The 12,576-nt window shown below is 43.7% G+C and overlaps 1 protein-coding gene across 3 annotated transcripts in view; it reads right to left on the bottom strand.

The window, feature by feature from the left end:
• Window positions 1-11,479, bottom strand: part of SLC25A13 (solute carrier family 25 member 13) — a 101,584-nt gene extending 90,105 nt beyond the window's left edge. The window contains exons 1-3 of one of the 3 annotated variants that reach the window (XM_040590227.1): window positions 11,395-11,434; window positions 9,106-9,120; window positions 5,313-5,327 (exon numbers count right to left, since the gene is read on the bottom strand). In XM_040590227.1, the coding sequence (XP_040446161.1) occupies window positions 5,313-5,327; window positions 9,106-9,120; window positions 11,395-11,406 (42 nt within the window). In that variant the 5' untranslated portion in view covers window positions 11,407-11,434. Of the gene's footprint in view, window positions 1-5,312; window positions 5,328-9,105; window positions 9,121-11,394 lie in introns of all 3 variants that reach the window. The other 2 variants (XM_040590228.1, XM_040590229.1) reach the window with 2 other exon arrangements.
• Between the last annotated feature and the right edge of the window lie 1,097 nt (window positions 11,480-12,576).

Here is a 12,576-nt window from a genome sequence, read left to right as displayed (position 1 = left end):
TCACTGGTTTCGCCCTTTTCCTAAAGTCTTCAGTTTTAGAAAAATTTGTTCAACTATATCAGAAATGTTCAGACTTCAATCCCCTATGCTTCCCCTCTCCCTGTGCAGTTCCACAACTGCTCAGAAATATCACATTTTAAATTTGCTCAACTGCTGTTTAGCTCAACAGCCAAGGTTTTAATACTCCATAATACTAATTACGTAAAGGCATCTGAAGGAGTAGGGGGAAAAAAGTCTGCTTCTACCTATTTGTAACGTTGGCTAATAATTATGGTCATCTAGCTACACAACACTTCCTGTATTCTATCTTTGGAATTAAGGTTGCTCTTTGCAATTCTTCAATTGCCCTAATCATCAAGGACACAAAAATCATAGTTGTAAAAAGCGCATCTATTATTCTCCTGGTAGGTCCCCATAATTGCAAAAAACAGCCTTTAAAAGCCTTGAAATTTTTATACTGATGAGAATTCTTTAAAAAACTAGACTTTAGGAGTTTGAGGGTACATTATCTTCACATGGGATTGAATTATGTTGGGACCTGAAGATTGGAAAAAAATTATAAAGACTACATGTTAATATCCTTCAAGTAAAACTATTCTCTTAATATTTGTTTTGAACGAAAGACATAATCAAGTTCCAGCTACATAATTTGTGTCTAATCCCCATATAACTTAATGACAGTTCTACAGATAACTACAACTCTAAGATTATCATTGCCGGCTTATGAAAACTTAAGACCTTAGCAGGTAAATTTACTTCTATATTCTGGCAGCTTTTAGAAAGTAACGTACACTGGTCAAATGACATTTAATGGGCTTTAAAAAGGTCAGTTTCTAAAAGACTCTTCGTCAATTTACAACATATCATTAACCATCTGCCTCCCTGATCAGTCTGTTTTGTTGTCAGACACTCCTGTCCCAGATAACTGAGAGAGGTGCTGGAGCAGTACCTTCTTTATCTGCTTTCTGTGAAGCACTGCACTTCACAAAACAGGTTATCCTACATGTCTGAATAAAGACACATGTTCATGCATTTCTTTCCACTTTACATCAGATTTATCTAGCAGTATGCGATAAGATGCAGTGTTAACATCTTTTTTCACTATTTGCACCTATTTTTAATCAAAGAGAGATAGTAATAATTCAAACAGCACTAATACAGCTGAGAAGTCCTCACCTGTTACAAGGACAGTTTGTGGAGCAAGAATTCACATTTCAGGAGTGGTTATCTGTCCTATCCATTGCAATCACAGCCACCTAAAATATTAACAGTAAGAATGCCAAAATTCTTAAAGGAGACTAAGGAGACAAGACAGGCTCATATGACAATCTGCAACATCTACTGAGAAAAAGAGGCTATTTGGACACTAGCTTACAGACAGCTCAGGTGAGAACCAAAACTGTCACCTTCTCAGCTTCCACAGCAAACACTGTGTATTTCTATGCCCTACCTAAAATGAAATGATGCTCTTGCTGATCCTCAAAAAAACCTACATTTAAATTCAGTAAACTCAAGCGATGGTGCTTCAGAAGCAACACAAACTGTCAGGCATAAGAAAGCCTGCTGTGGGGACAAAAACACTCTCTATTCCATAGACAGGAGACATTGAAAGTAAGGAAAATGTACCACTTAATAATGGAAACATATTTTAGAATAACTAAAGCAATCACAAGTTGCAGTAGCACTATTTATTACAATAAGTTCAGATTGTATAAGTTTTCCCAATATGATACCTGTGTTAAAAAAAACCACAAACCCACCACCACAATGATGACCCCCATAAAAGGTCCCAAGTGCCTGTTCCCAGAGGGATATCAACCTCCCTCCGGCTCTGGTCCAAAGCCTTTGAGATTGGGTCTCATGCTGAAGGGATGAACAAAGCACCAACATTATTTATGCTAACATGGGCTGGCTGGCAGGGAGCAAGACTGAGGTGATGTGGAGATCAGACCGATAAAGGCAAAAGTAACTTAAAACACAAAAGCATGAAATCTCTTGTGGCTAGCTTTTTAATTTTGTCCTTTATACATTTTAATATGGAGAACTCATAAATTGCCATAGTGCTTAACAATTCAAAAAACACTAGTTAGGAAAAAACCATAAGGATTACTGCATCACATGCAAGGTTCCATCATCTTCACCACCAAGGTCGCTCCCCTTTACTCTCCCACATTCCTAAAGGGAGAAAAAAGCCTCAGAGCTAGGATTTCACCACCTGCCTGACTCCTACCAGCGCTGACTGCAGTCATCTTCTCTGTGTGGTGCTGAGCTAGAACTGATCAGCACTGTCAGAAAAACGTGTAAGTTCCAGCTAGGCTAATCAAGGCAAATACAACCATATACTTGCCTAAAACAAGAGGCAGTTATTCCTTCTACTGCAAAAATCAGTTCATGTTCAAATACATAAATAAGCCAATCAGAGACACAACTTCTAAAAAACAAAACCAAAACCAACAGAACAATAAACCATTTGCAAGGACAGTCTGATTTTTTTCCTCCTGCTTCCATGGGAAATTCACATCCAAGTTTTCCTTTTAAAAATGCTCCTATCAGTCCAGTTACTAGGCTATATACAGAAAATAGACAAAACACTTTCAAAAATGGTGACAAAGTTCTCTTGGTGTTTCAGTACCATTTTTTACATTCCCTCTTCTGAATATTTAAACTGGCTGCTGCCCCTCGGCATTTAAATAACCAGTGGGTACATTAGTTGACCAATTAGTTCTAGAACAATCTCACAGTGGGTACATTAGTTGACCAATTAGTTCTAGAACAATCTCACAGTTTTGCCTATGCAAAACTTGCAGTTACATCCCCATGGCTACGTTCTTGTACCATGCTTCTTACATTCAGGGAAAAAGCCCTAGCACCTCTAAAGTTATCCCTTTGTGAGCCAAGCATGGAGGGTTGTCAATGAACAAACCACCTGATCCACACAAAACTGCATAGACCTAATTTTTGTGAAAAACAATTCCTTCTCATTTCTCTGCTGAGCAGTAGAAAACGCTAAAATACCTACAAATGCAAGGCAGTAAAGCCCTATGGTTGCCATATAAAACAACGCCTCGCAGGTTTCCAGCTTAAGGTATTTCTGTGCTGAATGCTACATTAGAGCATGCCGTCCGCATAATGCTTTATGCTGCTTTGCTGTGAAACATATTAGGGAACTGATCTGATTTAAAGGAAAAGAAAACAATTTATACAGATTTATTTAAAAAGAAACCGTGCTACTTTTTGCCAAGTCCATTACCCACTCTAATTCAGCCCAGCACCGTTACATTACCCTCCTAGTATTGCTACTGAACGTTTAGTATTATCCAAGTTGAATCACAGCTTCATGGCTACCACTGGCTTTTAACCAGGTGGTTCAGGAAACAAACAGGTACCCCTCCATGCCAACCGAACCAACAGGACAGCTACTGTGAGTTCAACCCTATCACCAGAGCAGAGACACAGCCAGCCTGGTATCAGGAAGGCAGAACAGGCACAGAATCAGTCCCAGAGAGCTGGTTGGTCCAGCCTAGCCTATGACTCTAAAAAAGAACCAGTAACCTCCTAAAACTATAAAAGTAGTGATGACAGTAAGATTTTTAAACTGTTTTTAAAAGGTTTGGCTGTCTGGGCACAAGTCTGCCAATCTCAATGTGCTCTCTACAAATAAAACGTGTTTGTGCATTTGCAAACTCCACTTTGCTCGGCCTCTGAGGGTCAGACCCATTAGCACGCTCCACTACCTCAGTCACAGCATGATGCAAAAACCAATCCATCCATGAGCAGAAAGGCACATGCAATTTAAGATTTTCAGGATTCCAGAAGATCCATAAAGGTGCACATCTAGAACCACCACAGCCATGGCTGAGTACATACAGACATATCAGACATGCCGACCAGGTGTTCCCAGTCCAGCCCAGCAATCATGCATGCAACACATCTAATGTGCATTGGCTGAACAGGAGTAAGCATCAAGCACAGGAACCCTCCGAAACTGTAGCAGGTGAGGGTATGATTCATGCAAAATGTATAAGTGCTGCTGGCAACAGAGAATCCAAATCTCCCCTGTCCCAGCAGGGTGCCCTAGTTGCCAGCAACTGAACCCTCTTCTGGCCCACACCTCTGTCCCCACAGTCCTTGTGATGCTAATTACACAGCATCCCTGCCTAAAACAGAGATGCAAGGCTTGCTGTTTGAACATCCTCCTAGGACATCCCTATCCTTTCACTTCCCACTGGCTGACCTAGATGCTCCCTAGTCAGCAAGCTGGCTGTTGTGGTACCTGTTTCTGAACAGCTCAGACACGTTTCCTAATTCTACTTCCACAGCCAAGTGGATAAAAGTTAGGCATGGAGATCTTAATCAAGAGAAAACCAAAAAGTCAACTTAGCCTCAATTCCAGGCTCTGGTTTTCACATGGCCAAGAGTAAGCCAGGCAGTAAGACAGATCTTCAGGGAGACCCAAAGAGTGACCTTACTGGTCAGCACAGAAACAGTCCTTGCAGGCTGCCAAGGCGTGCAAGACATCAGAAGCATATGAATCCAGCAGCTGAGGTTAGGGGCCTCACAAGTATCCAACAAGAGGAATTCGATCATGCTTGCAACTAGTTCTATTTCTTCTCTAAATGTATGTAGTTTGATGCACTTGCATTTGCTTCTCCACTGTCTCTCAAGTGTTTCTTTTTTTCCCTCTTCAGAGAAAAAGAAAAATGCCAACAACCCACTCCTTATAAGCAATTTCATCCTTTAACACACTGGATTTTCTGCAGGCCAAGTAACAGTTTTGGTTAAGAATACAATTGCAATTGCACGTTTCTAAGGTATTGTAAATAGCATGAAATTATTTTAAAATGTTATGAAAAATGCATTTGCAGTGTTCCTTTAAGTTTTAACAAAGCTTTGGTTAAAATTGCTTTATTCCAAAGCAATCAAATATAAGAGTATTTTTATAAGGACCTCTTTATCTCCCTGCAAATGACTGAGATACAGATACTTTCCAGAAAGGGAATGCACCAGAAAATATGTAACCTTTCATTTTATTAGCCATCGTTATCTAGCACCATAAAACATCAGCTGCTGTTTCTGAAGACTGTATTGTACCTAAAGCAAACCGGCATGATTAGCAGAGCCACAAGCAGTGCCCAGAGGCCTTATGCAAGTTTAGATTTGGTGCCATACAAATGTAACGTACAGGCTCTATTCAGTATGGTGAAGCCATTCTATAGCCAAAGCAACAGCAATTCCACAGACGAAAAGCAAAAATTAAGCTAAAATTAAGCAGCATATTCATGCCATCTTCCAGGAAATACGGTACCACATACCTCCTTGTCATACTCCTTGGACAACATAGATAAATAAAATAGATATTGGCCTAAACAAGCTGGTCAGAAGACACATTGTTATCATTCAGGGCTATAAGCTTGTCTAGGTTACAGGATCAGGAGAAGCACCTTTAACATATTGTTTGAAACACACTTGGAAGAGCTTCTCTAACCTCCTGGGACACAAAGCTGCATAGAAAAAGGAATAAATTTCCTGATGTGGTAAGATAAATTCAAATACTTTTCAATGCACGTTACAACAACACAACAAACAAGACGCACATAATGATGTACACATAACTGTTGGGTCGAGCAACACTCTCCAACAGCTATCCTTTAAGTGAGGTCACCCTGCGATTCCTCTTACAGGGATACCATAATGGAAAAGAGCAAGTTCAAAAAACTTGTTAAAACCACTGGCAGTTGCAACATGCAATCCCATTAACACCTCTCCACTGTATTAAAGACATAAATCAATCTCTTTCACCACCTCCTCCCACTACCACCTTGCTCTGATAAAGAAAAGGGGCAGGGGGTGGGTAGAGAAACAGTAGTACAAAGGAACAGGTAAGTCAATTGAGACAAAAACCCCAGTGTAATAAAGCTCCTTTTCAGGGTAACTTGGCCTTCACTGCAGAAGAGAGCTGTGTGTAATTTTTCCACAAGAGAGTTGCTCCACAAGTGCTTTTCCTGGGATTTTTCTTGCCAGTGGGCCCCGTAACCTGCTGTGCACCTTGTGGAATTGAGACTCAAACAGTCCTCCTAAGAGTAAATGTTATAAGCAAAGACTTATGCAGTAAAAGAAACCAAATGAAAATAAACACACAAACAATAGCAGAGAGGACAGGGAAGGAGCATAAAGGATTTGCTTTCTCCTTCATTTCAGCTGCAGTCATCATACATGCTACTTTGTACTTAGAAACAGTTTGAAGTTCTCAGCACTCATACAAATTCAGCGTTCCTTCATCAGGCAAATTCTGGTCTCTTAAGTCAAGATGCAGCCATAAGTCATAAGCAGCATAAATACTTGTTTTTTTCTGAGGGGGGAAGCGGAAGGAATAGTCTCATGATACATAAGGTGTTTTAAGAATTTACACACTTACACACAGTTCCAAAATGTAACTACCTATCAGCAAGCACCGCTGGATCTGTACAGACTAGTAAAGGTCCTTTTACACAGATCTTACATTGTGTTATCACATCCAAAAAAAATTAGCATGGTGCCACTAAGTGTGATGACAGTATAAAGTTTACAGTACACAAACTCTGTGATGCATCAGGGAAAGAGAGACTGCTTTCTCCTTACTCACCAACCACTTTACCCCCACAATGTTGGTCTCACCGAGTGGCTGGAGCCTGTCCGTAAGGGACTCCACTCCTTTCATGGACACAGTAGCCATCATGATGCTAGGATCCCTCACCTGTTCCCTTCTGAGGACTCAATGAACCCACATGCAACGCAGTGCAATTCTTCTCTTCCATTTGGCTGGAGGAAGAATGGCATTGAGGGCAGGAAGAATGAATTCAGTCTGTTCCCAGGCACACCCCACCCTACTGCTACCGTAGGGGAGAAGAAGCTGAACAGAGAGGCATGATGGAGCTGTGTGATGCACAAAGGGACACAATGGTGTGCATGACAGCAAAATATTTGATGTGGCATGGTTGCACCAGCATCTAATAGTTGTGGTACTGTTTGGAATCAGTATTCCAAATTTAGAATTGCATTGCCATGGTGTTTGTATTTCAACCATTGCTTATCCAAACCTCATTAATTCACACTGCCCAGTGCAGGCACTGGACCATTTCTGCACTCAAAAAGGCCCATAGAGCCAGGGCAGCAGCATTAATCCTTCACAGAACTCCAATTAATTCAGTCAAGGTGATGCATCTTGCAGGACCAGGATGTTCAGTGGAAAACGTCTGGCTATATTAACACCAAGACATACAAGGCGCCTGTGATGGGAACTGATTATTTTTGATATGACAAGGTTTAGGATTTTAAAGGTAAATACAGCAGTAACTGGAAAGAACATGTAACTCCACTGATACAGCTTCCATAGTAAACAGTTCCAGAAAAAGACAAGTGGAAAGAGAATTTTAAAATTGTTAAATATACAAAAACTGCGCAACAAATTTTCTTTAGTTTGCATTACAAACATCTCAAATATTCTCTTGTAAGTAAAGTCAGCAACAAATCTCTGTGTTACCTTATTGCTATATTTCTGACAGGCACTTGGTTCTTCAAAAGACTTACGCATGCACTTAAAATTAAGCATGCAAGTAGTCCTACCAGGTACTGATGTAAGGTTCATGCCTTCATTGGAACAGTCATTTCACAATGAGCCCTTTTAGCATGTGATATTTGTGTTCACTTCATTTGTAAGACAATGATTTTAAAATAACTTACACATTCTGGGTAATAGAGGCAACCAGTATGTGCTCAATTGAGTAAAGTTCACACATGCACAAAAAAAACAATTAGGATCAGAGAGATATTCCACAGTATTTAATAAACAACTCCTATATCAGTACTATGCAGTTCAATGCAAGTATCAAAATTTATTCACATGCTATCTATAGCAGAGGTGGAGTTTAATGGTGTACAAGTGCTTCCATGATAAGCCCACTGTTTTTACAGTTTTTAAGTTTTAAATTATCTATCAAAACTACTCAAGTTTAGAATTTTCATTAATGCAATTTTTAACTATTTTGAATGTAGCTTAGTGGTCATGAAACACTAAGTTTAAAAATATTATATATATTAGCTCCTATTACAAATACCAGTTTCTGACCTTAAATTGAACAAAGTAGCAGAGTGGTGAAGGCAAAATCAGCTATGGAAATAGGTCTCATTGAGAAGTACCTTAGAACTTCCCACTGAAAATAAGTTTATATTTTACCAAGTAGTAGGACCTTAAAAAGATAGCAAGTCACACTTTGCACATGCATGAGACAACAGCTACGCCTAGAACTGCGTAGCAGTATGAGGACCAAGGGTAGCTTACAGTCACTCAACAGGCCCAGTTAATTTTGCTGCAAAATACACACTGCATGAATGGCAAGGGGCATTAGCTAGACTAGGTAATTTCTCTTTAGAATTATCTAGCTAAAGGGCAGAAAAAACATTCTGATTGCATTGTTAAACACTCAAAATGAAGAAATAAAGCATGACGCTATATAAAACATCATTATTGCTCTGTACATGCACTACCATAAAGACTTTCCACATAGCCAGTTTTCCATGCCATTCATAAAAAAAGACAGTACCTATGATGGTAATTTAGTTACCAATGGGGTAAAAATCGACTGGAACATCTCACCTGCAGTTTTTACTGGCAATTTGTGCAAATACAATTTGCAATGCAGTTTTCACAAAACACTCTCAGAAAGTGTTTTCAAAGATTAAGAAAAGACAGTGATGTGCAATATACATTGTTTAAAACATTGTATAAATTGCAAGACACTGAGTAACATACAAGAAGGAAAATTAAATGGCACTGTAATGGACATTAAAGATTCCATGCATAAAAGCTTTGCCTATTTCTTGATACCCGAGTGCTTAACTATGCAGCCTTAACAGTATTCTGTTTGGGTTTTCCTTTTGACAGACTGAATTCCTAGAGTCTGCTTAAAATGTCAACATTTGAAATCTTGCAAGCAAAGAACAATTACATTCAATCCCAAAGACTTGTATGCCTAAAAGGGTATAATTAAAAAATTAAAGGAAGCGGTCATGCAGGATACTGGCAAGGAAAAGGTACCAAAGGGATTTTAGAAAAATCATTTGACTCACCAGTCCATTGTTTGGCTGAGGTGAAAAAGGCAAACATTACTGAGATGCATCAGTGAGGAAGTCAGAACACAAGTCAAGGCCCATGCCTGTAAGCACATGTGAATAACTTCAGGCCCAGAAGCTCTTTTACGTGGCAAAGTTATTCATACGTGTGCTTGCAGAACATGAGCTCAGACATTACCGTTAAAAAGTACAAAACGCTACTTACATTTTGTCACTGACTTCAATAAAAATAGAAATTCACCCGTGTTTAACAGCAATTACTTCACCTCAAGAAGATAAAAATCCTTTTAAGTCTCACAAGATAACTTAATAATTAACCTGTTCTAGCTGTTTCCAGTTCTACTTCTTGGGTTTTTTTTTAAACACAAATCTCTCAAAACACATTCAAGCCTGCAACCAGAAGCCTTCCTCAGAAGCTACAGGAGGGCTGTAAACCCTGCAGCACAAAGTGCTGTATCTGTCTTGCAATGCACCAAGGATGCTTATGACACTGGTGACAAGCCATTATTCTTTTTATCAGGTATCTCTCTGCCAAGCCTGACGTAATTGGAAACTTACGATATTCAATTAAGTTTGTCTTTAAGTGTTGAGTCTTTCCAACATATGCTTGTATAGATTTTGGTGACCTGAACTGTGCAATAAACCAAGTCACAAGAAAAAGCACACCACACAGATGTGTAGCATGGAGCGCACAGGTCTACCTGAGTAGAGAAACATTAACTACATATACAACATTTTTAAAGTATATGGGACTAGTATGGATTCAAATGGATTGCAGATTAAGAACTGCTGCTTGGAGACAAAAAGATATGTTCATAAATTCAGGGAATGAAAGACTTTTAAGTTTTTTAAGACCAACAGTTCAATAAAATGAAGCTGATATGCTGGGTGTATGGACCAGTGGGCAATCAAAAAAAAAAAAAAAAAAAAAAAGAGCTAGACAGGACAGCTAAGATTTATAAATAAGAAACATATGATTTGGGGATGAATGTTTCATATATCCTAGCAAATAAGAATCACACATTACCCAATCCATTAAAACAGCATGCAACACAGATAACCCAAGTTCTTTCTGAGGAAGGTGCTGACAGGCGCAGCTCTATCACGGCCTCACTGCAATAAAGGAGCGCACAACTCGGCCAGACCCAGCACGTGCTGCTTTGCGTTGCTTGGGGAAGTTTAGTTTTCTGATGTTTTCTTGATGTAACTTTCATCACTGACTTCAACAAAAGCTGGATGTGGTCCAGTATTTTTTAAAAGTCTCAAAAAAGAAACCTAATGAAAGCCTAGGAGTAAGTTTTGAAACACCAACACTACATGTAATTTTATCTGCCACTGGAATTAGCACACCTACTTTTTATATCGCTTTGATCCAGCTAATGGGTAATACTATTTTTTTTCTGGGATGGAAGTGTGTTATGAAACAACTGATGAAAATATTTCAATTTAGTATCTTTCTGAAGCAGCAGCAAAGCCTCACTAACAGGTATCAATCTGACAGGAGAGCACCAAGAAGTGAAACCGGTTGGAAATTATAATCAAATATGAAAACAGAAGGTAAAAACAGGTATATGGAGAAAACGGGAAACAAAGCAAAAAGGGATTATCACGCCAAGGCCTGCAAGCGGGGCAGGGCCAGCACCAGCGCCCGCCCCGGGCACGGCGAGCCCCGCCAGGCCCTGACCCGCCAGCCCCGGGCACACACAGCGTGTACGTACTCTCTTCATACACCGACGTGCCGTGTAAGCACGAGTGCGGCAGGGCGCTCTCCGGGGCACAGCTGGGCCTAACGGCGCCGTGCGGGTACCGGCGGGGCAGCAAGCGGGCCGGCCCGGTGAGGCCGCAGCACCGCGGGCACGGCGGGACCCGCCGCCCCTGCCCTCCCCGGCGGCGGGAGGCGGCCGTGCAGATGGTGCATCACGAGCAGCGCGCAGGCCCGCTCCCCGCGGCTGGCAGGTGGGGAGCCCCGCCGCGCCGGCTCTGTACCCGCCGACACCCAACCCTGACGGCCGGGGCCGGGGGGAGGCCGCCCCCGCCGCGGTCGCTCGCAGCCCAGCAGCCCAGCCCCCCTCCTCTCCCCTGGGGCCGGCGGCGAGGGGCCGCGGAGCCGCGAGGAGGAGGAGAAGACGCCACCCGCCGAGTTTCCCCAAGGACAGGCCCGAGGTCAAACCCGGCAGCCGCCCGCCTCCCGCCGCGGCCCCTTCCCCGCCGCCAACGGCCGCGCTAGTGCGCGTCGGGAGCCCGCCGCCCGCGCCGCCTCCCCGCCCGCCGCCGGCGGTGACTTACCTTGGCAGCCATGCTGTGCCCGGCGCGGCCACCCCCTTCCCGTCCCTTCCCTTCCTCCCCTCCCCTCCCCTCCCTTCCGACCGCGGCAGGCAGCTTCCCCGCCTGCGCACCAGCCCGCCAGCGCCGGCCGTCACCGCTCTCCCAGGCACGGACGGGGCGCTCGGCGCCGCCAGCCCATTGGCTGCACCCCGCCCGGCCCGGCTGCAGCGCGCCTGATCGCCCGGCCCGGCCCGGCCGCGCCGAGGCTTGCGGGGTTCGCGCTGGCCGAGCCGGGCCGAGCCGAGCCGAGCCGAGCCAAGCCAAGCCGGCGGGCGATGCGTGCTCTGGCACCGGCCGGCCGCGGGCGTTTGGGGCGGCCACTGCCTCACCCCTGTGAGGGGAACCCCGTTTACCTCAGGTTTTCTCCGTTTACGGCTGCTGGCCTGGCAGCCTCCGAGCCGCCTCAACGGGGCTCCGAGCTCGGAGGGGCCCCATGGCCCCTCGAGCCGCTGGAGAGAGGCCTGAGTGACCGTGTCTCCAGCGAGTGTCTCGTACCATTAACCCGAGGAAATGCCTGCGGCGTGCTCGTAGGACGCCAGGGCAAGCTGTGGAGAGATGCCACACACCTTCACAGCAGCCATGCTGGTGTGCCTCAGCAAACCCTGCTCTCCTGCCTAGAGCTGTTTTCTTCCCCATGAGTCACGCTGCTGTTTGAGGGATGCTTTATCCCGTTGCTGTATCCCAAGGCTTCGTTCTGGGATGTCCCAAGAACGAGCCATGCTTCCAACCAAATTTTTTAGTGCCGTTTCAGTTCGTAAGTCGGCATGAACGTGACATGTCAGCAGCCCCGCTAGAGCCCACGGCTGTACCCAGGATGACCACAGGCATGGCACGCTGCGCCTCACAGACAGTTTGCAGACTGTCTACAGACAGCCTGTCTGGGCATGTTTGGCAGCAAACCATTTGGCATGCAGGCCTGCGGCTGTGACCAGGGCAAGCACCAGCCCTTCGATGCCTGTTCTGGCTGGCCTGGGGGCTTCTGGCTCTTGGGGGTATTCTAGGTGGGCCTGAGGCTGGTAGTGCAGGCAGGGAACTCGGCACATGCCTGTAACAAAAGGTTGCTTATCAGAGTAGCTCGGGGGTGAGGTTTTTGTGTTTATAATGGGCTATAAAGTTAGTCATAGCTTTGAGGACGATCTTCCA

The sequence above is a fragment of the Falco naumanni genome, chromosome 4 (assembly GCF_017639655.2).
Source record: "Falco naumanni isolate bFalNau1 chromosome 4, bFalNau1.pat, whole genome shotgun sequence".
Classification (NCBI taxonomy): domain Eukaryota; kingdom Metazoa; phylum Chordata; class Aves; order Falconiformes; family Falconidae; genus Falco; species Falco naumanni.
The sequence above is the reverse complement of the archived record's forward strand: the minus strand, read 5'-3'. Positions and strand labels throughout refer to the sequence as shown.